Source organism: Cebidichthys violaceus, unplaced genomic scaffold (genome assembly GCF_023349555.1).
Source record: "Cebidichthys violaceus isolate CVI_PGR_0920_01 unplaced genomic scaffold, fCebVio1.0.p SCAF_14, whole genome shotgun sequence".
In the NCBI taxonomy this organism is placed as follows: Eukaryota; Metazoa; Chordata; class Actinopteri; order Perciformes; family Stichaeidae; genus Cebidichthys; species Cebidichthys violaceus.
Window position 1 is genome coordinate 4,302,531 of NW_027176307.1, and position 27,830 is coordinate 4,330,360.

General features: G+C 43.0%; 1 protein-coding gene across 5 annotated transcripts in view; it reads right to left on the reverse strand.

Annotated features, from left to right (window-relative positions):
• The window catches only part of epha7 (eph receptor A7), an 85,323-nt gene extending 77,919 nt beyond the window's left edge, over positions 1-7,404 (reverse strand). For all 5 annotated transcript variants that reach the window (XM_068708554.1, XM_068708553.1, XM_068708552.1 and 2 more), the window contains exons 1-3: positions 7,189-7,404; positions 5,329-5,393; positions 4,113-4,782 (exon numbers count right to left, since the gene is read on the reverse strand). In XM_068708554.1, the coding sequence (XP_068564655.1) occupies positions 4,113-4,782; positions 5,329-5,393; positions 7,189-7,285 (832 nt within the window). In that variant the 5' untranslated portion in view covers positions 7,286-7,404. The remainder of the gene's footprint in view (positions 1-4,112; positions 4,783-5,328; positions 5,394-7,188) is intronic.
• Between the last annotated feature and the right edge of the window lie 20,426 nt (positions 7,405-27,830).

Genomic DNA, 27,830 nt, shown 5'->3' on the forward strand with positions numbered 1-27,830 from the left:
TGATTCCAGTTGCTGAAATATTGACACGATATTATCACGTGTATTACTAACGTGTTACCAATATTTCATTTTTAAATGTCACGATCATCATACACTAACTTTTTCAATGCAAAAACTTTTTGTAGTTCTTGTAAGATGTTGCGGGGATTATGGAAATTTGTAATTGGCCTTTTTTTTTTTACTATTTGTTAAACCAAACAACAATTTATAAATTCATCAAGACAGTCACTGATATACTAATCAACAATGAAAATAATGGTTAAAGAAAAAGTTAATGGTGTTCTTTAATTAATTGTTAAGTCTGTGAAATAAAGAAAATTAGATTCAAATGTCTTTTTTTGTCTGACCAACTGTCCAAAAGACACACATAATTACATTTATGATGTTACATCCTCACAATACTTAGAATTCTGTTATTTTACTTAATACGTGACTTGAATGATTGAATCTGAACACCCTCAATCTCATGTCTCAAAGTCCTCCCCAAAGTGATCCATTTTAGGACACCGCCAACTGTATTGGTGGGAACATCCCGAGCAGAGAATAGCACATCTGTGTCTGACTGCTACCTGCCAGGCCAAAGACAACAAGGAGGTAAAAGCCCTGGGCTGTGGAAGAATGCTACCATTCAGAGGAAGCAGACACTGGCAGTGACAGGACGAGTTTCCATCCATCACCGATTTATTTCAATCTTGAGTGATTTAGGTCCATTTGGGTCTCTTGCGGATTCGACGCACACCTGTCATTTGCATAATTAAGCTCTGGAGCGGTTGTAAAAGACAGCCATTTGGTGTATTAAATTCACACCTTATCAATCAGGGGAGCGCCAAGATGCATGAGGACCTCCTGTCTCTTGGCTTCCTGGCTTCATTTGAAATGCTAAATGCAGCTTTTCTCCTCCAGGCCAGGAGCTGGGACTTGCCGCCTGGTGGCTTCCGTACACGTTAGCTGCCGTGGTCAGACCCTTGACAGCTCAGCCCCCCCCCCCCCCCCCCCCCCCCACCATCCTGTCCCTCGGGGGCTCAAATCATCAATCAGTCTCCAACTAACTTCTGTCCAACTCCCTGACAGTCGAGATGGATGGTGCCAGCGTCTACAGGATGCTGTATCCTCTCATTAATTCTCTTGTTAGCATGCGCCGATAGCAGAACGATGGAGCCTTGTTTTATCTGGTTTTTCCACCAGATAGAAGCCTCTCCCCTTTCTCCGGTCGAGGGTCAACAGTTAATCATTTCCCAAGCCACTGGTTACTTAGTGCCACAATGATCTGATGTGTCAAAATCGGACAACATACATTCCCGGGATTGAGCGGGAACAAAGACGCCAATGTCCCCCCACAAGGGCCCTCTCTCTGTCCCGAACGACTCCGTGGCTCCACGGCCGCCAGTGGCCAGCGCTGAACAAGACCATCGGATGAATGGGGGCTATTTTCCACAACACGCACTGCTTCGCAAAATGAAGAACCCGCGGCAGGCTGCGGGGACACTTCAACTGGCCGTTTTCAACACCCATTACACTGAGACCAGTGAACGCAGCAGGCGGGGGGAAAGAAGAGTGACATTTACTGCCAAAGACTTGCCACACAAAGAGTTAAAGAGAGGCGGAGGGAGGGGAAGGAGGGGGGGGGGCACAGGGGCGAAAGACAAGGGGTCCCTCATCGCTGACGGTGATGAATGAGTGGATCACAACACGTTTTCGGAGGAGGCCTTTCGCATCCAGGGGGAGGGGGGGGCTCCTCAAATGACATGACTGACAGCTCAACTTGCCTCGCTCCACCTACACCCGCCCTCCGGCGGCATGTTTTTTTTACTTTGGTATCGGCCGTGTGCTGTGATTTCAGAGTAAGGGGACCGTCTTAAGGCGTCAGCACGCCTCGGAGGAAACGCCAGTCATGTCATTCCGAGGTTAGGCCCGTCACGGTAACTGCTTAGTCGGCCGATATATCGTCCCAGAATGAATTGCGATACACAATATTATTGTCGTCATAAGACAATTTTCTGCCACTGTTCTAATAGTGATATAACATCACAACAATGCAAGTAAACCCTTTCAAAGAGTAACGGACCTTTCGTTCTTAAGAATAGTCAGACATTGGAAGTGGAATGTAAAAAATGTAATATCCTTAATAAGTAAAACAAATCAAATGAAACCGCACAACCGGCCCAATAATTAAAAATGGACTCATTGCACTTTAGCTCATGTCCACATATTGAACGATGAGTTCATGCAGTCATTATTGTGACAGGACTATCAACGGGATCTGAAACCCTCACAACTTTCTAAAGTTGTGATTTGGGATCCCCCCCACACCCCCACACCCCATTTGAACTGGTCATCTCCCCTCTCTCTCTATACTTTGTTTGCTCGAAGCACACTGAAAAACCTTTTATACTAAAGGTGCGGCATCACCCTGAAGCACCATTATATAAAGATGTGCTTTTGCGCCGGTAAGACAAGTTGGGTCCGAGGGTCCAAATGTCAGGCTTTCACATTTTTTAACGGTCATGGCCACTTGGACTTCTAGCTCTGCCGTTTCGCCCGACAGCAACACATTGAATGGCTTTTTTAGATTGTGCTCAGGGAAACTACTGAATGGACGATTTAACGTCAGCGGAGCCGCTGCAAGAAGTGCTGATGGTGCACCGTGATTCTCATTTTATATAGATTAACTACCCCTTAATACAAAAAGGCCTCTCATGCCTCGGCGGAGATAAAGCTCATAAAAGGTGCAGTGTCAAGACTGGAATTTGATCCACATGCAGACTTTAAACAACCCGGGAGCCGGTCCGCCGCACTGCTGTCTGTATCTTGGTATTTGTTTTAGTTGACACGCGAGCAGATTGATTAACAGGGAAATGCAACAGTCCACGGTTCGCAGGGCTTTGCATCAATACACGATAAGGAACGGTGGCTAAAATTGCTTTGTAGCCGGAGCTGTTGGTTGTTATGTTCTCGCTCTCTCCCTGTGGAAATAAACAGTGTGCTTATTTCCCGCAGAGGTGCACGACTGGATCTTCCGTCCGTGCACATTAAAACGACAAGAACAACAGAGGGAGCTCCTCGCGATTGAACCAGCGACAGTCCCGCTAACATCAAAGACGACTCGAGGCGGCCTGCGTTGCTCTAAATTACATGGCCTAATACATTTCATTAACACACCTCCCTCACTAGGGTCCCTAATGGACGTCAGCGTGGCATAAAAGCTTGTCTGCTAGGGACACTAATTTGTTCTTAGACACATTCCATTCAATTATTGCTGGCTGCTGCTCCTCATAAGCTGCTTAGATTGAGGTTAGCCAGGAAAAAAAAAAAGCTTGGCTGACAGGGCAGGCCACTTAAGTTGTGTGACCTAACTCACCCCTCCCCCTCTTTTTCTAATCCACAGTGATTTTTATCTTTCAAGTCAGGTGCACGCTGGAAATAATCCTCCGAGTGACAGAGAGCATGTTATTGTTAATTGTAGCGGCACGATCTGGCACCACAACAAGGCAGGAGGAGCGGGCCGCGGCGAAAGGCTGCGTTTTTGCCCTTCCTGTTAGGCTCCTTCATAAACATCCCCGAGGCCCTAAATGCCACGGCGCGGCCGGTTATTTGTTTTGCCTCTCTGTCGGGGTCGTTTGGTTCCAGGGGTGGAACGATACGGAAAAGAAACCGGTCGGACTTCCTCTATAACCTGTGTGATTGTCTTAGTTCCATGCCAGTGAGAATGACACCGGAGGCGTTGGGGCTGATTGGCTAAACTTGAGCGGTTGCTTAATCCCAGTGTCAACACAATCACGGCCACGAAGAGCCTTGTGATCAATTAGCACTTCCGTTATTACACTGTTTGGCCTCAATATTTTATTCATCTTTACTGCTGTCAAATCGGCTGCTTTAATCCCATTTGCCTACACAACTATTCAGCCAGCGATGGCCAAATTGCCATTCACCTGCTTTGCATAATCAAATCACAAATATTCCCCAGTTTATTGTTTTATTTTTTTTTCCCTCTCTTGGCATGCCTGTTGTTGTGTGAAATCCAAGGACGCCTCTGACTTATTTCTAAAAACTAATTCAAGAAGAAACAACAATAATGAGTAAATTAAATTACCCCGAAAAAAAAGGGTACTCACGTTCACACGCGTCTCCTTTCTGGTGAAATCCAGCCTTGCATATACATTTCCCGATGGGCACGAGCCACTCCCCTTCGGCGCTGCAGTGCATCTTGGGGGAGTTGTCGGCCTCCTCCTCGGCGTCACTCACGCAGGCGCCCTCCACCTCCACCAGCGAGGAGAACTCCGACCCCGTCACGGTGTCTGGGAACGTGGCCAGGTTCTCGATGATGGACCAGCACTTCTTGTAGTAGACCTTGACAGAGACCAGGGCGATGCACGCCCCCACGTCCTGGAAGGCCAGGTAGAAGCCCCGCCTGGACAGGGGCCCGATGATGCGCACCTCCGTGTTGAGCTTCATCTTACGCTCGCCCAGGTCGCCCTGGGTGAAGCTCTCATCTGCTGCGATCGTGTCGATCTTCACGTACTGGTTCTCCCGCAGGCTCCGGCCCACCTCCGAATCCGTCTCCTGGTAATACAGGTTGAACGTCTCTTTGCAAGTGCCCACCACGCCGGGCAGGCTGTTACAATCCCTCAAGGTGAACTTCAGTTCAACAAAAATTCTCTGGGCAGTGCCCTTCTCTATCCAGTTAGTCCGAAGCCAGTTATTCTGATTGGGCTCCATGACTTGGCACACCTGGTATGTGCGAATGGGCGTGTAGTTCTCGTCCAAGCCGCTGATCTCTTCCCACTGGAAAGCAAGAAGACAAACGTGAATGAGAGCGTCCATTTGAGGAGATCGCCATGTAGACGTGAAAGACCCTAATGATTGGCAATCGAACTGGAGGCGGCTACTCTGTAATGAATGTGACAAAGGTAGAAGAAATACAGTCGTTTCAGACTTCACTGTACACAAACTGCCTTATATGAAGGGAGATTAGTTGTTGTTTTTTATCGCATAAACATCTCTGACGAATGCTTGTGCTTAAGTTTATCTGCTCATGCTTGCATTACATATTTAAAAAAAAGTTTCCCACAGTCTGCTTTTAATCAGACTAGCAGGTTGGACGTGGGTTGCCCGAGGCCCTTTGTGCTCTGAATGTTAAAGGCCGGGAGAGCATTCTTTATCTTTTGTTGGGGGGGGGGGGGGTTATCATGTGTGTCCCAATGCTCTCCTCTAAATAATATTATTCACGTCACAGATGTAGGACATCAGAGACGAAGCTGGAAAAAGAAAAAGAAAAAAATTGATAGATACAGAGCGCACCAGTGTGTTGCAGACATTCTGCAGACTTACCCCATTGGGAGGATAGGAGATCCACTCCAGTTCTGTCTGCTGTGCCTTGGAGTCCAGCAGAATCACTAGTGACAGGAAACCGAGAGGCAGGTGGTTAAATCTCACCGGGGACACCGGGACTGCGTATTACTGATAGGCCACACATCGATACCTATAGCGCATATACCCATGACCTAATTCCTACCAGCAGCAGCTAAAGCTAGAACATTCATTAATATACATATACATACATTCATACACACACACACACACACACACACACACACACACACACACACACACACACACAGAGAGAGATATATGCACTGCAGCAGACAGGTCATCGTGTTTGCGGGGGGAACTTTCTGAGAGACAAATGAAGACACTGACAGTGCGTATGGAGAGGAAATAAGGAGCCTTAAAAAAAGAAACAGATACGCGCATTAGAACGTGTCGGGAATCATTACGCGTAATATTTATGCGCATTTACCCATTTTTTTTTGTTTTTACGCATCCGTTTATTACAACCCACTGTCGGGAGTGGAAGTTGTTGCGTTAAGGTCAAAGCTGCTGCTGCTGCTGCTTTTCATCCCGACGACAAATGCGCTTCAACTCAAGAACATGTTCTGCTAAAAAAACACAAAACAGGCAGATTGGACAAATCTCTCCGTTTTTATGTTCCGGAAGCGTTCGGGAGAGCGCATAGCGGCAGCCACGGCAGTTTTTATTGAAAACATGAAGTTGTTTTGTTTAATATCTGCAAGCAGCTCCATTGTGAGAGGGGGGCAGCAGCCAGGACGCATCGCCGTAAAAAAAAAATATATACACATATATATATATATATATATATATATATATATATATATATATATATATATATATATATATATATATATATATATATATATATATATATATTAAATCATGCTCTGGTTGTATTTAACAGGAGACTGGTATGGAGGGCTGCTAAAATCCCGCATTTAAGCGCCGGGGATTTACAATTCATACCAGCTATAACGTCCACACCGTGCGCGGTTATAAACGCCGTAGTTCTGCTGGTGACAAAAATCCATACCTGCCCTTGTGATTTCCTGTTTTTACGCGCGACATAATTTCACTTAATTCCACCAGAATCCGAGCGACTAAAAGTGCCAATATTTCAGACATCTTACGATATTTTAAACAGCCCCTCTCTTATTTGGGTGTTTTACAGCCCTTAACTCTGATCAGCTTGGAGCGTCTCGGTGCAGATTACGGCTCCGCATCAATCCGACGTGTGTGTGTGTGTGTGTGTGTGTGTGCGTGTGTGTGTGTGTGTCCCCAGCCCCCCTGCAAGCCACAGACAGTTAAGAGCCGATGCCACTTTATGGAGGAAATAACCCTCCAGAAAACTGCGTCCAGACTATAGACAGCTCACTCACTTCCCGGGAAGGAGAGCCTCGCTGGGACGATCGATCCGCCGATATTAGCCTACCTAGTTTTGTTGTGATGGATTGATAATCTATAACGAGTTGCTCCGATAACGCTGGAGTAAAATAATACAAAATAATAAAAAAAAAGACCCGCGTCTATAATCCGTTTTCTATGGCGTTTCGTTGCCGTGCGTAAAAACACCGCGAGGTCGCTCGGGCAAAAAAGAAGCCCCAGGAGCAGACGGCGCTGTCATCCCCGCACACCGGCCTCGTCTGACGGCGCTGGGATAACAAAAAAAACACACATCCAGCTATTTGTCTAAGCATCGCGTAGGTATTCAAAGAGGAAATATAACAACAACAAACACAAAGAAGCCCACTGCTGAATTGTGGACACCTCTCCGCTCATTCCGGAGGTATGTTCCCAGCGCGATGGGATGAGAAGCGAGTCCAAACTTTCGGAACTTACCTTCCTTCGCGTTCTGTGCTTCTCCGCTGTCTACATGACAGCATAAATAAAGGCAAAAAAATGTAATCCACAGACACGGGGTAGACCTGGAGAGCATGGTGCAGCCGCGGATTTCTTTTCTTTTTTTCTTCTTTTTTTAATGTAGACCGTAACTCTCTGTGCCACCGCCTTGCGTACTTCCCATTGACGACACTGAAACCGGCTCTATGTACAACAATCCGCTGGTCCCCACTCAAATAGCGTCTGCCGCGGCTGGGAGGAGACTGTGGCTCCGGCGGTGTCTGTCAAAGAGATGGGCGGCGCGGTCCTCCAATCGGTGCGCGGAGACGGAAGCGGTCAGGGGAACTGGGGGCCAATGGGCGCGCGGAGGTAGACTGCTTTTTTGTTTTTTTTGAGGGGGGTTGGAAGAAATGTCACAACTTGGTTCAGATATTTTTGGTTTTCTTCGGGAAATGGGCACGCTCTGGTACGGTTGTTCTCGACACACACACACACACACACACACACACACACACACACATCAGAAGAGGATTCTGGGTAGGTTGAAGTAGCTCCTCTGCACAATGAGCCCCCACAGTGTTTAAAGTTTGTTTCATTTTTCTGTTACGTCTGTTTTTAAGACAAAAAAACACTTTTACACACACTTTTTATTAAACTTATTAAAGGCATTTTCTCTTCTTTTTCTCCCCATTGTCTTGTTTCTACGGACATACGACAAACTATAAATTCACTGCTTCTTGGCTTATTTGAGTTTTGCATAATTTTAGTGAGACATTTTAGACTTATTTCTTCCTGGCAGGTGAACTGTGTAGAGTGGCCAGGAGGAGGAGGATGAGGAGGTGAGGTGCCAACCCATCACAGGAGCAAACTAGAAGGGGACATCGGAGACCGGAGACCTCCGCCGAGGCCTTATAGCTCAGTCTTCTATGATATGCAAATCTACAAGCGCAACCACCATACATCTGGATATATTTTCCAGAAAACAATGCGTATATCTGTCACGCGATGCAGATCAGCACCAAAATTTGAACAGTGAAGATGCAACAGCTAAACAACCAAAACCCAATACCTGACACAACTCCAAACCAACACATTGACTTTCAGGTGAACATTAAAAGTCAGCTAAAACATATTGTAGTTCCGGAAAAAAAAAACGTTTACTTTGTTAAAAAATAAGGAAATTCAAGTAAATCTTGATTTTCCAAACATGGAGCAGGAGAAAATAGAATATGGAGAGACAAAATGACAGAAAATAAAGCTCAAATATATCATTTATTCTTTTAGGGGCTGTAGCAGGCTCAGTTTTAAAGCTACGAATGAGCTATAATATTTCTAAACTAAACGGTCTTGGAATTGTATACATTGTGTATGACTGGAAAGCTGAGACTTCCGTGGATTCAATGCGTCCAGCTGAATTCATGTGTGATTATGTTAGTACCCATATTAGCCATTTCACAGTGAGACCACTTTTTGAAACTTGACATCACTGTTTAAAATGACCTGTTATGACCTCTAGGGTAATCACAGCCTCATGAAACTTTACAACCACATAATACAGACCGGGGGCAAGCGGAGGATGTATGACTTTCCTAGGTATACGGACAATAAGGGGGTTTCTGAGCAGTTTCCAGAACAGAAGTGCTCGCCATCCAATCACCCAAAAGTGCAATTCTTGCAGAAAATCTCCAAATGTCAAACATTGAAAAACAGAGTTGCAGCACGGCTTTTGCTATAGTGTTCCTCAAAGGTCTAAGTGTCTTAATGTGGTGATCTGGAGGGAATATTGCAAATTATTTTTTAATCAATTCTCTAGTGGTCAAAAATAATTAAAGTTAGCACCAAATCTGTGTAAAAAATAGCATCAACCCAGAAATTGCTGCAACAATTTATGACACATGAAAATTGCATGGAATGGCCATCATTTACTTCCATAATAATGTTCAAAGCCCTTATACACTTTAACAGTTAATTAATTAGCATTTCATTTTTGGTTATTTCTGGAAGAACTTGACACATACTAGCTCTATCTCAAATCAATCTTCAGGTTCCCAGCTTTCAGGTGATGTTTACCAGAGAAAGAGAAAAGGAACAGAGAAACTCAATCCTAAATTGGAAGGGGCAGATCATCTTGCCAGCAAGATCCTGCATGTGCTCCAGGTAAGTCTCTGCCCGGTTGTCACCCGCAGTTTATAAAGGCAACGCACAGAGGCCAGCAGTGGCAATGACTCCACTCACAGGGTGCTTGACTGGACTCCTTATGTGGATGTGGGGGAAGTCCACATACTGAAAGAAATTCAGTGGTAGGTCGACAGACATGTCCTTGAGGACCTTGGACATGTCGATGGGCCGGCTGTCCAAGGCAGTCTGGAAATGCACTGCCTCATGAACTCCCAAAGCTGTGTACATGCTCCCCTGTGACCCCGCCAGGTCCTCTAGTCCCGAACGAGACCACAACAGCAACCCGTTGGGGTCCTTTGCCTCTATGTTGCACCCAATGGGGAAGCTTGTTCTTGTGATGCATGCAGGATCTGCGACAAGTGGCAGTTTGATGTTACTGTGGCTTTTCATGCCGAACTTCTGCAGAGTGCCGACGATCTTTGTGTGGTCACTGTCAGATGTCTCAGAAATGCATCGGTCCAACAGAGAAAGGATGAAATGTTGGTCCTGCTCCAACACGTTCTTGCTTGCCAGGTAGGAACTGCTCATCTTCTGGATTGTTGGCCTCCGCTTGGGGAGAGCCTTGATCTTCTCCACAAAGGACATGACAAATCCATTCAGGGTCTCCAAAGCAAGATCACAGTCAAAGGCATGATTGGTCATGCAGGTGTCAGAGTTTTCCAGTTGCTTGGGAAACGCCGTGAGGTCAAGGAAGAAGCCACCATCCACTTTTGCTGTGGTGACGCAGGCTGCTGATGGCACGTGCACTGAACCCAGTTAACTGCACGTTTCTTCAAATTATTGAACTGCAGGTGCTGGAACACAGGTAAGTTGAGGTAATGCATCCTCCCCTTGACGTCTGCCAGCTGGCTAAGTTCAACATCGAAGTCGCACACAAAGTTCAGATCCTTCTCAGGGTCCAACATGGTGGTAGCATGGACAGGTATCTGCACGCTGTCTGCTTGGAGAAAATCTTGGGATGTTGGCAGATGAAAAATGTCCCCCAAAATCTCTGCATTCTTTTCAGCTATTTCCACAAAAGTAGCCATTTTCAACGAGAAAAAGGCACACAAACTCAAAGTACACTAGTAATAACACTGACACTAATCACATGCTTATATTGATCAAAGAATCACTATCCAGCATCCAAATGACTGGACTGGAGGGGCGTGGCTTTTGCTGTAGTATGACTATTCCTGATACTCTTCACTCAGGGCTTTTCTGAATATTTAGTAGCTTGACTTTACATTTGTAATAACTCTGCGCTGCTTACTCCAGATGACCTGACTCTTTATTAAACCTGAAAGGCCCAAGTGGCTAGGACCTTCACCTGAAAAGTTATACAAAAATTTAAGTTCCATTTCCGCAGTTCACCCCCTTCCCAAGGTTGTAGAAGCTTGCGGATGGTACCGTTGGATCTGGCGGGCCCAAATTACTGCAGATGGAGCCAACTTCCAAGTCTCTACAACCTTCAGAAAGACAATTATTCAACAATTACCTGTTTGTTGCATTTTACGTGACTACACATGTATGGGCTGAACTTTAAAATTGCAATAACTCCACGCTGCTTGGTCCAAATGACATGAAATTTGGTCTGCGTGCATGTCTTGTTTTCCTTTATTAATCCTGAAAGGGCCAAGTGCCTACGACCTATGTGGCATCTATCATTGGACGCTATCTCCCACTAAACATCCCCTGTTCCCCCTAAAAGAAAATGGGTCTATTTTGGCCTCTTAGGGTGAAGCAGTTAAAGAGTTTCCGACACCGTGTAAAAGTCTTTCCATTCAGCTCTTGGATTCTAATTTGTGACAGAGTCTTTAACGTTTGAGCCAAATGGCGAGACACTAAATGGTGTTTTTAATCTGTGGAAGGTCACCTTAAGTGAGGGAGAGTCCCACTGAGACGACAGCACCTGATTCATTATTGCTCTGCTGCTTGAGAGGCTTTCACCGAGAAGATGGAGGAACCGCCGGGGGTCTTAAATAACAAACAAAGGTAAACAACAACGTCGACAACAAATAAACACAATTAAAAAGTCTAAAGTTAATTTCCAACTTTCGTGGATGACTTGAAATATCACTTAAAAATAAAAGCATAAAGCGGAGCTCATTATCCCTTTACCCATACAGCATTTGTTGCAGGTCACTAATTAATCTCCATTACCTCCCAACATGCAAAATGGCTGTAATTATGGCCACAAATATTGATTAATAAACTGTGTACATAAAAAATGGACAGAAGCAGACAAGGACTCCCTTCAAAGTTTATTTACCTCTGCTTTTCTGTATTTGTGTGTTTGTTTGGCCTGTTTATTATGCAAATTGCTGCTAATCCTTTTTGCCCTTGATACACAGCCGAGTCCTGCATGAAAGTGTATAACAAATGATTGTTGAATTAATCTGGATTAATGTTACCTTTATCATAAACGGTATGTGACACCATCACGAAACCAGCATCTGTCAATTTATTACAACTTGGGTCTTATCCTCGCCTTTTGTCCATAGCTCCCTTGGTCTCCAATGTCCTCTGTAATTTGGAGAATTTGGAGATTTTAAGGAGCCACATATACGTTACACAATTACAAACCAAGTGCACATGGTGATTCTTTGTCAGCCTTGAGGCCTTTACACACCGGGGATGTGACGAATAACCATTACGAAAATACAAAATACTTGCCTGCGAATTTTTGTCACAGTTGCAACACCTGTTTATTCAAAGGTTCCCATAGATTTATGCAAATAGTGCATCAACTGCAGGGTTCCTATTGCCACCAAGTAGCATCTGGCTGTCTCTCTGAGCTAAGTTGTTTTATAACCTAAGCTGCTGCAAGCAATTTTATTGACTTCCCTTTCATGCTCAGAGGGAATTTTAGTTCCCTCTGGTAAACAGTTACGCAGTGTATATAACTAGGTCTTTTATTGTGAAAGGTAAAAAAACAGAAGTAGTGGATCTGGTATGCGCAAGTCCCCAGGAATAGTGGCGTGCTTTGAAGCAAATTTTAAATAGTGGCCAAACCACAGTAATACAGCGTCCGGGTAACGTGATGCCATTGGTCCCAAAAATACTTTTTCCCATGGACTTAAATTGTCTTTAACTCAACAGACCTGTTGCGAACATGAATAGCACTTCATCAAATCATTAGGGTCAAAAAGTGATCACAATGTGATAAGCTAATGCCTTTCTATCGTGGTGCAAAAGCTCAGAAAAATCAACCTCAAATCGAAAAAAGAATTATGCCGCTTCACTCAGAATTATGCTGCTTCACACAGCTTTAATATTTGCTTTCTGAGTGAAAGTACTCGTGACAAAAACATTAGTTAAAAAAATGTATTGACGTGCAAATTATTCACACAAGAAAAAAAAGCCGCCGCCGTGGTGTAAAGGCCTTTATTCTGGTTTTCTCTAGTGTCGATATCTTTTTAATGAGTTTTTTCTCCAACTCGAGTATCAAAAACACCTTATAGACAATCATGTAAGAAGATTTTTTTTTTTAAATGCTCAGTTTGTCGGAATTGTAGCCAATCTTCCCAGTGACCTCTAAAATAGGAAAAACGATGGCAGATGGACGCCTTAAAACAACGACAACATGGTCAATAGAAACCGTGTGCTCTGTGCTGGCATTGGTGGCCAGTAGATATAAAGGAGACTACCATTTTATTTAATAGCTTTGCTGTAATATATCTTGGGTCCACCAATGGCAGCACTGCTGTTGACCATCTGACGAGTCAGTTGTTTCCAAGAAATTTCATGAGCTTTTTCAGTTACTGACATATCCAAGTTACACAATCAATGGCTAATGTTTCTTGCCCCTTCTGAATTTGTTTGCAACGTTGTCACATTCCTACATTTCATCAGTTGCCTCGTTGATAACTCTAACTCCTTGACGACATTGGAAGCTGCCTGTTTCACATCATTGTACCTGACCCGAACATGCTCTGTGTTGCCGTGGCGTCGTCTAATTAAAGCCTTCCTGCTATCCTCATATGGAAGTGACACTAAGCATTTAGAGCTGTTATGCTCAACACCGAGGGTAATGAAGCCGCCGTCGCTTCGCCTTGTTGCTGCCAAATTGAACGGCGAACAGTGGGGAAAGCGTAATTGTGCGACATGTCAAAGGTCGCTGCCGGAGCTGGGATACTTTTTGTGTCAGAGCCGGGGGGGGGGGGGGGGGGGGGCAACAACGGGCGAGGGAGTGGCTGTAAGAAGACGCAGCTGTTGTTACTGCAAACTGTGGACTGACACTCACCTAATGGACCCAGTGTTTTTAGGACTCCTAGCTGTGTAGACATCACTGGCAAATTCAAATGTATTGCCTTTTTTTTCCAGGGAGCTTTTTTAAAATGAAGAATACTTTTACAAAAGACAAATTCGGCTCTTCGCCACTGCCATGTTTCTTTATTTTGTGTATGATTAACCAGAGCTGGATAACACAGCTCTGTTTAGCGACCCAAAGGAAAAAAAATCTTCTGACATTGAAGGGGACTGACCCTTTCCCTTTTTTTTGTTCTGGAGTAAATGGTTCTCAGGATTTTTTGGCCAGTGGAGAATGTCGAAAATATCACCAGCACTGGTGTCAAGTGGAAAGTTTAAGTGCCCCATGATGGTCCAAATGTTTTAAAGGCATTTTAATTCCCAAAAGAAAGTGTATACTGTATATTAAAAAAAGGCCACACAGACAACCGTTTACAATTTGTTTTCCCTTTCCAGAGAAATCTGTTAAACATTCACCCAGTGTCCTCATCAGCAGGCAGCACTTAACTCCTCGACCAGTGTTTCCTCCCCTCTAGGCTCAAATTACCCGTCTCAGACTGCTGCTGAGATGTGTAAAGAAGTTGGAGCTACTTATGTACACAGTTGTATCTTGTTCCCGTGCACCCTTCTCGGGCTGTGTCAGTAAGTGTCGTCCACAGCCGGTGGGGCTGATCCAGGCGTCCAGGAGGCAGGAGGGGGGGCGCAGTCTGAAGTCTGCCTGTCAGCCCCCCCACCCCACCCCCCGGAGGAAAACACCACCCAGAGCATTAATAGCGGCCATGAGAAGCAGCCCAGAGGCCCCTCGTCAAATGGCGGTTTCGGTTGTTGCAGGCAGGCAATTTGCTTCTTTTTATAGATCGGTAATATGGAAAGGCCGTCCCAGAGGAAATCTCAAGTGTTGAAAACTCAACTGGTATTGTTGTGGAGCAGCTCAAAGCCATTTGCACCTGACACCGTTTTTTGTTGATATAATCACATTCCTGCCGGAGTCGGTCCGCGGACTCCCGGTGAAGTTTTAGAACGCGAAGCACCGGAGAAAGACTAATCATGCCACACAAAATTTCCCCTGTGTTTAAAACTCACATGTGCCTTGAGTCACAATTAGGAAAATGGGTTCCTCAGGAGACGAGGAAGTACATCAGAAAGCCACGTTTCTCTGTGATCCAATTATGAGATTCAAAGAGAGAAGTGAGTGGTTGTATTTGTTAAGCACATTTCTGTCTGGAATGTTGCTCTATTTTTTTATTTTAAGTTATACAGAGGTTTTTAGTGTGTTGCGTCTCCGTTAATGGGTCACAGGATGTGTGATATTGCAACTTCAGAGTGAAGAAGATTTCACAGCGAACTCATTTTTGCCGCAGCACAGAAGAAAAATATGTATTTTTGCTGTAATTACGGGAAGAACTGCGAGCCAGAATAAAAAATGAGACACAAACAGAACTAATGGAGCCTCAAATGACTCGACATTCTCGTCATTAATAAAACACAGCGGTACTAATTGTAGCCACAATGTATCCAAATTAAAGACAAAACCACATGTAAAGACAATCCTCTTAATGCCTGTTTGATATTGCCATGCAAATGAGAGTCAACTGAAGTGCTAATTAATTGGCCTTGCTCTCATCAGACACTGCGGTTACAGTCCAATGTCACATTATTCCAGCATCACGGCTCTCCGTTGGGCTCGTCAGCGGCCTACAATGGCGGGATTGTTGAAATTGTTGTCGACAAATGAAGATAGCCAGACGTACACACTTATGTGTAACATGTGGTCGGCCTCACTCCACATCACTCGCGTGTGGCGACGCGACTGGCTCTTCCGCCGGCACTGTGTCGTTTGTTTATTTAGGACTGATTGAAATGGCTTCCCTTTGGTCGAGACGTCTGAAAGCAAACTAATGAAGCGTGAGGAGGTAGGGAGCTCCTGTTTTAATGCATGTGTGTCAGTGACATACCTCAGCTACAGAAAACGGCATAATTGCGGCCTGCGCATCGCACGGGAAGTTGTCGCTGCAGTTCATTGTGCGCCTCTGATTTTTTGGAACGTCAAGCTTTTCAGATGTGACTGTCAAAAATAGTTCGCAGATAAAAGTACCATAAACACATCAGGGGATATTACATAGACGGCCAACTCATTTTCAATCCACATTTGAGTGTATATTTTGCAAGCCAAATCAAATTGTTTACAAGATAGTCAACCTTTGTTTCTTTATAATGCATTTAATGCTTGAGATATGAGTTTACAGTTAATTACAATCCCTCCTTGGCATTGTGGATGGTTGGTTTATGGCCTCGATATCTTCTTGCCTCTTCACAGTATACTGTTCGTACGCCCTCAGGCGTTTCGGAGAACAATGCAACAAACAGCCCGTTAAGCATATAAGCCTTTGCTCTTAGGTATATTAACAAAGCTTAAGTTTTGTGCTCAGCTCATTCCCAGTCCCTGCTGAGCTCCGAGATCAATCGGAGTCTATTTTTCTCCGGACCCGCCCATTTCCTGTTTGCGAATCTCTCTATTGGTGGAGTCATCAAACGCCTGGGGATAAAGTAAAGAAAAACTGTCCGTGTATTTCTCAATTCACGCCGCTCATGGCGCGTTTGCTTGTGCCCGGCATTAGCTACGTTAGCTGTAGCCCATGTGGCATTATGCTTCCATGAAGACGGAAAAATGCCATTGTGACATAAAAAAGACTCGGGGCATTTTAAAATAACCTAAAATGTATTAGTTAAATACAATTAAGAATAATGACATTTACAGTAATGATTTAAGTTTCAATAGGCTATTGACTTCGTCCACAATTTTCTGGTTAATTCATAAATGTCGTGGCACAACTGCAAACACAGTGTAGTGATGGGGTTGTACAGCTGCCCATTCAGCTGTAAATCTCGTTTTATGAAGTGATATAGGATTAACGAGGCTCCACGGGGCTCGTATGGCCCTGCTCAGGTACTGAGCACATCAGACTGTTACTGTATATCACCCCAATCCAAATGCAGCAACAGTGTCGACTTACTTGACTGTCTCCTAGAAATGAACTTCCACGGCGCGGAGGGTTCCAGCGGCCTGAAAGAGAAGATGGTAGCCCCCCTCGAGTCTGAAGGAGGATCGGCAAAAAAGGTGTTTTATTTCACTGTTTCTCCAGCTGCCCGCGCTGCAATGCTGACAGCATTCAGTTTAGGGCGATGTTCGGTCTTGTGTCTCCCACCGGGCAACGGCTGTCCAACGGCTGTCCGCCGCCCAGACGCAGCCTTCAGACGCAGCCTTCAGCCACGCTGCCTGTCTGGCACTCAAGACCCCTGAGAAAAAGATGTTCTCTTTTTTTTCACGATTTCTCTTTAATCAGCTGCTCTCACAATGGGCTGACCGTTTTAACACGCAGAGGAAGCTGTTGTAGGCCTGGGTATGGGAAAATTCAAATTCTGTGTTGTTTGCTGCATTTTGCCACTGGAGTAAAAAAAAAAGTTAATTTTAGTGCTCATCTCTGTGTAATCCAACAACATCCAACGGGCAAAGGCCATTTTTTGACTTAATGACTTGGTTGTGGTGAAGCACACAAATAATGGCAAGTATACTGATGTTCCTGGAAAAACCCAAAACATGCAGTAAAGTTCATGCCCTGTGTTCTCTTGACTCTGAGACATTAGCATATATTGCTGAGAGGCACACAAAAGTCCGAATATAACCAAAAACAGTTCGCCCTGCATATCATCAGGACATTCTGCCGGGCAGGACTGTCTTTCCTTTAGTGGCAGTGTTATGGAGGTTTACATTAAAATGTGCGTTTGCGATCATTTGCACACGGTTTGCAATGTATGTGGAAATTGCTTACTAAAGAGTGTGTCTGGGCTGTGGTGAAGACAACCTAAATCAACTCCAGGCCAAGATTAACTAAGTCTAGTAAATAAGTTTGTAAATTTGCAAACAATTAACGAACTAAGATTTCTGTTATTAGCATATTATTTCCTACAGATTCATTCAAGAGAATCTGAGGTACGGTAGTGACAATTTAGCAAAGTCAAATTTCTGATCTTCCTCCCAGTCCAGTAAGCAGTGTATGGCTGCTACACGGCAAATTGTAGCAACCTCGCCTCACTTAGTTAACGCGTCAGTTGGCTCTTGGTATCACCTTTGGCGGATGGCGCATGTCAGAACAGATGTCTAAGTAAATGAGTATGTTGAGCAAATATTGATTGTTTTCACTACATTTGGTTAAGTGAGGGTGATTGCAATGCCCCACTGCCTTCAGAAATTCAGCAAAATTAGTCCTTTTTTTGTGAATTTCCTTTTGTTGATGGCATGTTATGGTGAAAATATGTATTTCTTTAATTTAACCGGTTACTGTCAAATTTGGTGTATCCGACTTCCGAGAGATTAACGACAAAAATAAGTAAATGTTCTTGCATGATGCCCAATGACTACACCACACCTCTATATTTTAAACTACATGTAGCCATCAACTGTAAAAAGAAAAAAAAGAACTACATAATAGCCAATATTCCTTTCAACCCCTTTTTGATAAAACTAACCAGTTCTCTCTCCCAACCCGTCAAATACGATGCTTGGCCAGTGCCCCTTGGCGTCTGATACCGATGCACCGTGGCAACCTTTAGCTTCTGAAGAAGACACACCTGACCTTTAACTAAATATAAACCCTGCAGTGTCGATATTAGACGGTATTAGTGCAACTGACGTAGTTTAAAGTCCAATAAACAGCGATCTTTCAGCCAAGAGACCACTGTTTGTAGCCCATGTTAAACTATAGGTCAACACTGATTTATTTGTCATGTAACTTGTGTACTTCAGTAATAGCACTTCCGTACTTACTTCCGTACTTATTTAAACCCACACAACAATGTTTTCCTAAACCTAACTAGGTAGGTAGTGAGGTGTTTCCTGTGAAGGCAGAAGTTTATTTTAAAAAGACTGTATTCATGTAACGAGCAGCAGTGTTGCTGGTGACCGTGGCTAAGTGGAGAGCAGGGCTGCCTTTCTATCAGAGGGTCGGTGGTTCAATCCCCAGCTCCTGCTCTACTAGTCTCATGTCAATGTGTCCTTGAGCAAGACACTTAACCCCAAAATTGCTCCCGTAGCTGCGTCTACGGTGTGTAGATAGATACTGAATTGTAAGTTGCTTTGGATAAAAGCGTCTGCTAAATGGCCGTTAAAAAAAAAAAAAATGACCGTAATGGCTTTCACAGGAAAACCTACGAAAAATGAGAAGTAACTTTTTGTAAGATATACAAACCAATGTGTGAAGATACTTAATAATAACAAGGATGGTTGTGAGGCCATGCTTAAGCACTATAGCCCTGCAATCTTATCTCATACATTTCGCCTAAAAGTAAAAAATATCTTCATCCTCCTGACGAGTCGAAGAAAACATGTAGTAATCCTCAGCAGGTCTCAGTTAGGCCCACAGCTCTGCAGCAGCGATGCTGCAGCCTTGGATGAGACTCGCTATCATTATAACATCAATCGCCACTCGCCTCTCTTAAACTCCTTCCTCATCACCACTCGCTTCGGCTGCAGTACATCAGCACTGACTGAGGTGGAATACGGGAGCAGGTAGTCATCCCGCTCGTGTGTGTATATATTAATGAGATGCCACTGGCTAGCTCCAAACTTTTCGACTCGTCTCTGTCATTAAAACACCCCGCATGCACTTTTTGACTCCAGATTCCGTTCTCTTTGCCCTTTAGGGGAAACAAAAGGGATTATGTTAGATTTATAGGGATCAGCCACACATCTGGCCCCAGCCCCTTTTTTATCTTCTGATTCAGATTGTTATTGGTCGGAGGAGGAGGAGGAGGAGGAGGAGGAGGAGGAGGGGGGAGCTGGGAGGAAAAGCTAAGTGGATCATGTCTTTGAAGCATAAAATGGACAGCATTCATACACAGCTCTGACTGTACGGGGAATGGAGGTTATGCGCCACTTTCTAAATTCTGCCTCTTCTACATTAATATTCATACTATTCATTATACTAAACGTTACAATTAGATACTTTAACTGCTTATGAGACTCACACTCAATGAAATAAATAGGGATTACTAACAAAAGTCAACAAGACCAAAAAAAGACTAAATCTGACAACCTCACTCATTTACAACACAGTAACCGCTGTCCTTCATTATTTCTTATGAATCAGTCAAATCTCACCTCATCTTATTACTTGACTTCATTTCATATTTTACCTTTTACCACCAATACATTTATCTGACAGCTATAATTGCTGGTTATTTTGCAGATACAAGATATTTTCGGCATAAATAATCTGGTGCATGCTTTAATTATATGAAATATTTAAATGTTATTTTTAGATTTAACTATTTTTATTGTGTTTATTTTATTATTATACTTAATAATACACGTTACAATATATCAACATTCTCAGTACCTTTTGATTTAGTTTTTTTTCTAGGCATGCTCATGTCTCCCATGAAAATGAGATCTCACTCTCAATGGGATTTGCCTGATTAAAGTCTCATGTCAATGTGTCCTTGAGCAACACACTTAACCCCAAAATTGTTCCCGTAGCTGTGTCTACGGTGTGTAGATAGAACTGAATTGTAAGTCTCTTTGGATAAAAGCGTCTGCTAAATGACTGTAATGTAATGTAATGTAACTTTAATTCAGTGTTGATTTTGACGGTCCCTGTGGACAAAAGCGGTAGTGTTTCTGAGCGCCACATTCCCTTTAGAAAACTTCTCATTTTAGTGCAGCAGAGACTGTTTCATAGCCAGTTATAAGTTCCTCAAAGTAACTTTAAATAAATGTTAGATAAATGAGGAAAACTATTATTTGCAGCAAAACATTTGCTGACTTTGAGCACTGTTTTTAAGAGTTCTGATCACTTTCTGATACAGCGACCGCTCTGCATGAATTCCTTCCGACAGATATGCAAGATGTGCCCTTAAGCCTCTTTCACAGTTATAGCTTGGATTGACCACGCTGACCTTTGAGACGCTCCACTGCAAACAAACATCCGGAGCCACCAGTACCGTTTTCATTAAAATGTAGAGTATGCTGTTGTAATTTAGCCCTTGACTATGTGTACATCGGCATTAATATGCCGGCGGCATACTTTGACACAGCGAGAGGTCACTGTTGCGTGCCCACTTCCCAGAGCGGCTGAATTAGCATGCGGAAATATGCCACTTGTTAACTTGGGTGACTTTGGGATCTGTGTGGCTGTCAGAACCATGGAGGCACGACTTTTGTTTGTTGTTCTGCGATGTAGATAAAGGGGGGGGGGGGTTCACACTGAAAGATACTATGAAGAGTGTATTTGAGATAAAGTTTGTCTGTTTGGTTTCAAAAACAGCATAAGATGTTGTTAAAAAATGGAAAAAACATTGATAAAGATAATGTAATGGCACATAATGCATGTCCTTGGCATAATAACAATGCCTTAAGATTATTTAGATTTTATGGATATTGTGCAAAGAAGATTTTTTTTATTTTACTTTAACCTGTTTTAAAGGTGATTAACCGAGATAACTTTTCCATTTCTTTTTTTCCCCCTATCACAACTATATCATCGCATTATGCTGGAGCCTCATTGGAATAAACAGCTTTACAAATTTACTTTATTTGCATATACAACTTGTAGCAACAGATTCACAGAGTGAAGAAATGAGCAAGGAGTGGGTGAGATACAGAAACCCCAATGGTCTTTTGAAAAAACAAAATTCCACCAGAGAACAAGAAAGAGCCAAAGAAAAGGATCCAAAAAAGGAGAGAGAAAAGTTGAATACATAATCAAGCACAAATGAAGGATTACAAGGTGATTAAACAGAGATGCAGGCAATTAGGGAAGCAATACATGAGAGGAAGCGACAGCGGATGTTATATGCAGTCAATAAAATAATATGAAAGTAAAGATAAATTAACATATATAAATATTCAAACAATTATTTTTCAAATCATAAATAAACTAAAGGTAGAAAAGAGAAACTTTTAGATTAATAAGTGAGAAGCGTAAAACCTTTGCAACCCCTCTTTTTAATGTGTTTGATAGAAGGTGGAGATTGAAACAGCACATTTGTGATTATGTGAAATCTTTCAGCATTCCCGCTAAACCCGAGAACGACTGTTCATCTTCCAGGGTCTGCAGCTGGGTCGCCCACTCCCCCTGAAAGAAAAAAAAGCCAGCCGACATGTTTTATTACTTCCCTATCTATAGTAAATCCATATGGATTTGCACCTTTCAATCCATTACAGCTCGCTGTCACCAAACATATCCAGTGTGAAATAGTGTGAAGCCCATCACCTTCCATGCTTCCTGCATAAATCCCACCACTATGCATATAAGCGTTTCCAAGAGGAACCAGTAATGGGTTTATTAAAGGCTGCTATGGGATGTCGGGTAGGGAGAGACATCACCGCAACAAGATTTATTTATTTTTTTTCACAATGAGGAATATGCTTCCTTGAAATTTGTTTCCTGAACAGCATGGATAAGTGAAGTTAAACTAGAATGAATCCACCTGCTTCATGCGTTATCAGCCGATCGAGCGTTTTCGGTGGTTGTTAGCCGTTAGCATCTATTCACATGGTTGATCACCGATACGAAAAACAAGAAGACGACGCCAACCTCTAGTGACCGTGGTTGTTATGACTTGAGCTAAGGAGGAAGTCAGGTAATGTGTATGTAAGTGTAAGGAGCGGTCATGTGCCATGTGAAACAAAAACTCAACATTGACTTATTTTTCTCAACTTTTGCTCAATAACTTAATTCACCAACGCTAAGTTAATTAGTCCTCAGAGGTGAGTTGGAGGGTTCAGACTTGGTTTTAGGGTCCAAGTTAGAATTCTTGGCTCAGGTAATGGTTGGGGTCATGCATTTAATTGTGATGGTTAAGGTTATGGTAAGGGACAAGGGGATGTATTATGTCAGTGAGTGTCCTCACAAAGATACAAGTACATGGGTGCGTGTTTGGGTTTAAAGGTGTATTGCTGCCAGAGTGCATTGGAAACGACACTCCACCACTTTTTTCCCAGTTTGTGTCATCTGGATGAAATTGATTGACATGTTTTACGTGTTGGAAGATCCAATCATCACTAAAGCATACAGACAGACAAGAAAACAAATGTAATTGTCAAATTTGTCACAGTGACATTTAGGTGTGTTGATTGATTCACAATGTCAGGCGTCGCTTTGCGGATCATTTAAGAAAAAATTCCACCTTAAAAGTTGCCGTTGTCTCAGTCTATAGCTCACTAACTGCTTCATTTGCTCAGCACAAGTGTGTAAATTAAATCACATCGTTTGAAGCCACTGACCACACTGCGTTATTTGACACGTTGTGAGAATGTGTCGGCGTCTAACACAGATATGGTCCGCAGTTGTTTTGTTGCCTAAACCCTAAATTCCTGTGAAGACGGATATTTATTTTGAAAAGACACTGCACACGTGACGAGCGTATATTGACATGCCGTACCTGACACGTCCAAAGCTGACGCTAGAGAGGAATGTAGACTGTCATAGTTTGAAGTGTGGGGACACTGACCAAGCTGCCGTATTTGATCCGTTGGTGTGAGAATGTGTTGTAAAGCCAGGTGTGTGTGTTTGTGTGTGTGTGAGTGTCGAGTAGGCCTGTTTTTCACTGAGATCCGACATACACAGTTTTGTCTTATTTCAAAGAAGGACCTGAGGGGAGTAGACAACGTGGAATCAAAAGATAGAAGCAATAAAAAAGTGACAGTATGATTTGTGGCTGAGAGGATGAATTCGAGGACGGAGATGGGAGACACAGGAGGAGATAAAGACACCGATACGGTTTATGATCCAAGAGATGCTCGGAAAAGGCTGAGAAAGCTTGACCACGGTCGGGATCGACAAGACAGGTCGCCTCACGAGAATTTCCAATAATCGGAAAAGCCATACTTCATACAATGCTATCAGATAATTAAATCTCTAAACAATTGTGCCTGACATCGTCTTACATGTTGGATTCAACATTTGAAATGGAAAACTGCCGCTTTTTTTTCCATTTCCGTATCGCAACATCGGAGGACAATAAAGAACAAGAGAAAGCACTTATTCCTCATTTCAAGCGCTTTGCTTAATAATAGCCTCCATATAACAAAGGGAGTGTGAAAAACGCACTTTATGGGGCTGAAGCCGTTGTAAAGTTATATTTGCCGTTAAATTGAAACCCTGTTCCCTTGACATAATAGATAAGGCATCGGAAAACCATAATAAGTCATTTTAACAGCTCATCAACTTTGCAGTCGCCGCCGGGGCGCGCCCACTGCTCGACACTTTCGTGGCTCGGGGGTTAATGTTGGACCTGTCAAAACTGCCGGATTGGAGTGACGTCCCGTGACAGCTATCAAAACACATTGTCTCAGAAGCATCTCTCTCTCTCCACGCAGGTTTATGAAGATGAGGGGAGGGAGGGGGGGGGGACGCTTTTTTTTTTTTTTAAATGCGCTCTCTTTTCCCTGTGGTGGTTTTCCACAATAATTGTTTTTCCACACCCTTGGGCTAGTCATCAGCGTAGCTGCCACATCACCACATGATATTCATGATAATCCCATTAGTCCCTCCGCTGCCGAGACTCAAAACTTTAGTGCAGAACGCGATGCAGTGGATACAGTGGTTTTTAAATGTGTTGATTGCCTCTTCGCTTTCTTGTCAGGGCTTGGTGATCTTTCTAGATTTACAGCTTGTTTTTCCTGCATCTGATGACTTCAGGCAACAGTGGAGCAAGCTTGAATCCAAGCGCTGCAAAGGCATGCCGATCAGAGTTTTTCTCCTCCTCCCTCTGTGGTGAAGACATGCTTTCAAAATACATGCGTATATGGCTCTCAGTGGCCAAACGGAGCTGCCCGCTGTGCCTTCATATACACAGCAAAGAGACTGTTTCCCCTCTGTACAGTTTATGGCAGAGGAAATGTGTTGCCTCTACAAATATACAGCTAATTGAGATACGAGTGGAAACACTGCTGTGGTTCATTAATACAGGACCATAAGTGTCAGCACTGACCGCTGCTGGAGGGAATGTTTTACTTTGGAATAAACGCAGATTTTCTTTAGATCAAATGCATTTTTGCTTTCAACTAAGAATGACAAAATTACATTGATCCAGACTTCTTTTTAATTTGAATACATTTCTCATCCTGCTAGTTGAGAGAACACAATATACAATATGTCCAGTTTGCTCATATTTTTTAAATGATTATATTATTATACCAAATGGCCTTCTTGTTTTCTAATTGGCACGCATGATGTGTGATAAAAGGTACCTTTGTAACAGTTAATTTGGAGGAAATGTGTATAAAGTGGTACACAAGACATCTTCAATATTTTCCATTGTATACAACCATTGTCTTGTATAGGGTTTTTCACTCAGTGTGAACATCATGGTGCGTCAAACATAATAGGAAAACTGTTTATCAAAGGGTTAAAATAACGCTGCTCTTATTTTTCTTGATAATGTTCTTAAAAACATCCATTTCAAAAGGAGAAAATATTTAATGCTCATTTTCAGGTTCATACTTGTATTCTGAGTTTCTGCTAGAACATGTTAACAAGCTTTAATGTTCAAAAAACAGATTATTTTTCTCACACTGTCTAAATATAGCCGTATTCACCCTCTGTTTGAAACTCTCCGTTTTAGCTCCCGTTTCTTTAGGACCCCCTGCCAAAAAACCCAGTCTGCTCTGATTGGCATTAGAAAACTTTGCAAATGTAGATCTCAAGATGTGCTATATTCTAATGAGCCTGAATGTGACATAAGAAGAGTAGCATAATCTAAACGGCTTTTTGAATCACATGTTTTCTGATCTAGGCAGCCCACAAAAAACTGATATGTCCCCATTAATTCCAAAGCAAGATGGTGGTGGACGATTTGAGAGGTAAGGCATGTGAATGGAATGTGATCATCGCAAAGAGCCTTTCTCTATGTGAAATTTTCCTGAATACATAACAATCAAAATGGTCCTCATGCAAATAAGCCATGTTCCATGTTTAGCATTTTATCCTGTATAATGCTTCAATTGTATGTGTTAGATGTTACCAACAGTATTCACTTCTTCACACAATCACTTATTTCATGTAATCCTGGCATCGTGAATGCTTTCATCAGAATTTCCCCTCAAACCAAACCTGTTGTTTCCGTCTTCTTTTCTCCCTGTCCTGATTGTTGTCTTCGTTTCTCGTCTTTCACACCCTGACAGATATCTCTCTCAGCATTCTTTCCTTTCATGACCTGTCAGCGACACTCAAGCATGAAAAGTGCGAGCTGTGAGAGTGGGCGCGTCAACTTTTTTGTGCGTCCCACCCACCGAATTTCCACACATAGATGAGTCTCCATCCTCTTTCTTGTCTTTCATTGCAACTCATAATCACTTGTTTAGAATACCACATATCCCATGCTGACATCTGTCACATGCAATCGCTCATCCTTTTGATGTCTCGCAGTACTAAGCAGTTCAGACATCCCATCAGGTTCCTGTCAACTTTATTTTTACCTGCAGTTTGTCATCGCAAGAATAGGAGCACATGCTCGGTAGATGCTGTAACTTCTCTACTTTCCCATTGGATTTTATTGGATCCTGGCAAATACCAAGAATCAAGTCATCTGCAGAGGTAGTGTTCAAATGTAGGTAGGGGCATTTTACGGGCAAGTCATGGACTGTCATACCCTTTTTCCACCAAAATTAGCACGTACATGGATGCTTTTTAGACTCCTTTCCCATTGCTAGATGAGTATGCCTTTCTCTTTTTTTTCTGGTGTGTCACAAAATGTTGCAACGGTTACTACTGGAGTCTGCCTTTGAAGAAAGCATACAAGGGCTGTTCACATCTAACTCTGTGAATTAAGAGTGTATTTACACCAAACCAGAGTAAGTTTTTGTTGGAACAGTGGAAAGACCAACAAAGATGGGTTTTACAACAATCACCAAGGTAAATTTACTGTTTCTGGCAATGGATTCTCGTGACCTCGAGGAGAGCGTAGTAATGGTGTATTTTGGTACGTTAATGAATTAGAATAATTGTCCAAATACCTTTTGATTTTTTTATTATAGACTCACTTCAACGTAAGTCACATAGCGTCGTGCCAGAAAAGGGCTAAAATTAGCTCGTCCACACGCACGTCATGTTTCCATCACTGACAATCGGCGCTGGAGCCGATAAACACCCATGACTACTGGAGAGTCATTTGTCCCGTGAATAAATGCTGATTGTAACTTTTCCCATTGAAGGCAAAATATGTAGGGTGGTAATTTTTTTATTTTTTTTGTCCAGTGGGAAAGAGGCAGGCAGTCAAGAAGGGCAGGGACTAAAATCTCCATAAAGAGCTGCTAGTGAAATGCCCTGGAGGCTCACTTTCTGGCCAGTAAGTACAAATTCAGTGTCAGACATTTGTGGCTCTATTTCCCATTTCCCTTTTATATATGCACTGTAAACTCTGTGAGGTCATGGAGATATGATGCTTCCCTTGGAAGAAATTAAGACAACTTTTTTTTCATGGATGACGATGGTGGTTGTAGGTCTGTCCTTCCAAGACTGTGTCCATTAGCAACAATCTCAACTACAGGCCAGATTGCTCTGGAATCTGATATGTTTTTTTAATGGTCCCCAGAGGACAATCCTTGCTGATGTCAGTGACCCTCCATGACCTTTTCTACAGCATCACTATCGGGCAAACATTTTAAAGTCTAATAGGCAGATCGAAATGACATTACTGTCCACATTAATGCTCCCCAGAGAATGAGCCCAGAAGGATTTACCTCAGTGGGATAAACCCTTTGACTTCAATGACCCCATGGCATTTCCAGCATCAACCTTCATAAATCTCCATGAACATTGTAATCATCAGGATGCTCATTCTTTCCACTTGACAAGATATCTTAATATCTGAACAAGAAATAAAATAAGTCGCGAGTCAATGTCTTCCACATTGATCAATTTGACACAAGTAATCCATATTAGAGATTTGACGCCTTGTTTAACACGCGTCAGTAGACAGCGCCACAGAACCAGCAGTATTATCGGGAAAGGTTGCTAGTTAGGCCACAGACGCCGTCCTGAAGTTCAGGCCAGGTGTGAACAGAGACATTTTCTGTTGTTTTGCATGAAAATTTGGAAGGGACAGCTCTGACTTTGGCAACAAAATCAAGCAAGATTGGTTTTCTTGGATGTTTTCCACTTCCTGTTATACCATTTTTTTAATGAAGTGTTCTGTGCTTATTATAGCTCAGGATAAAGGATCTTATGCAGGAC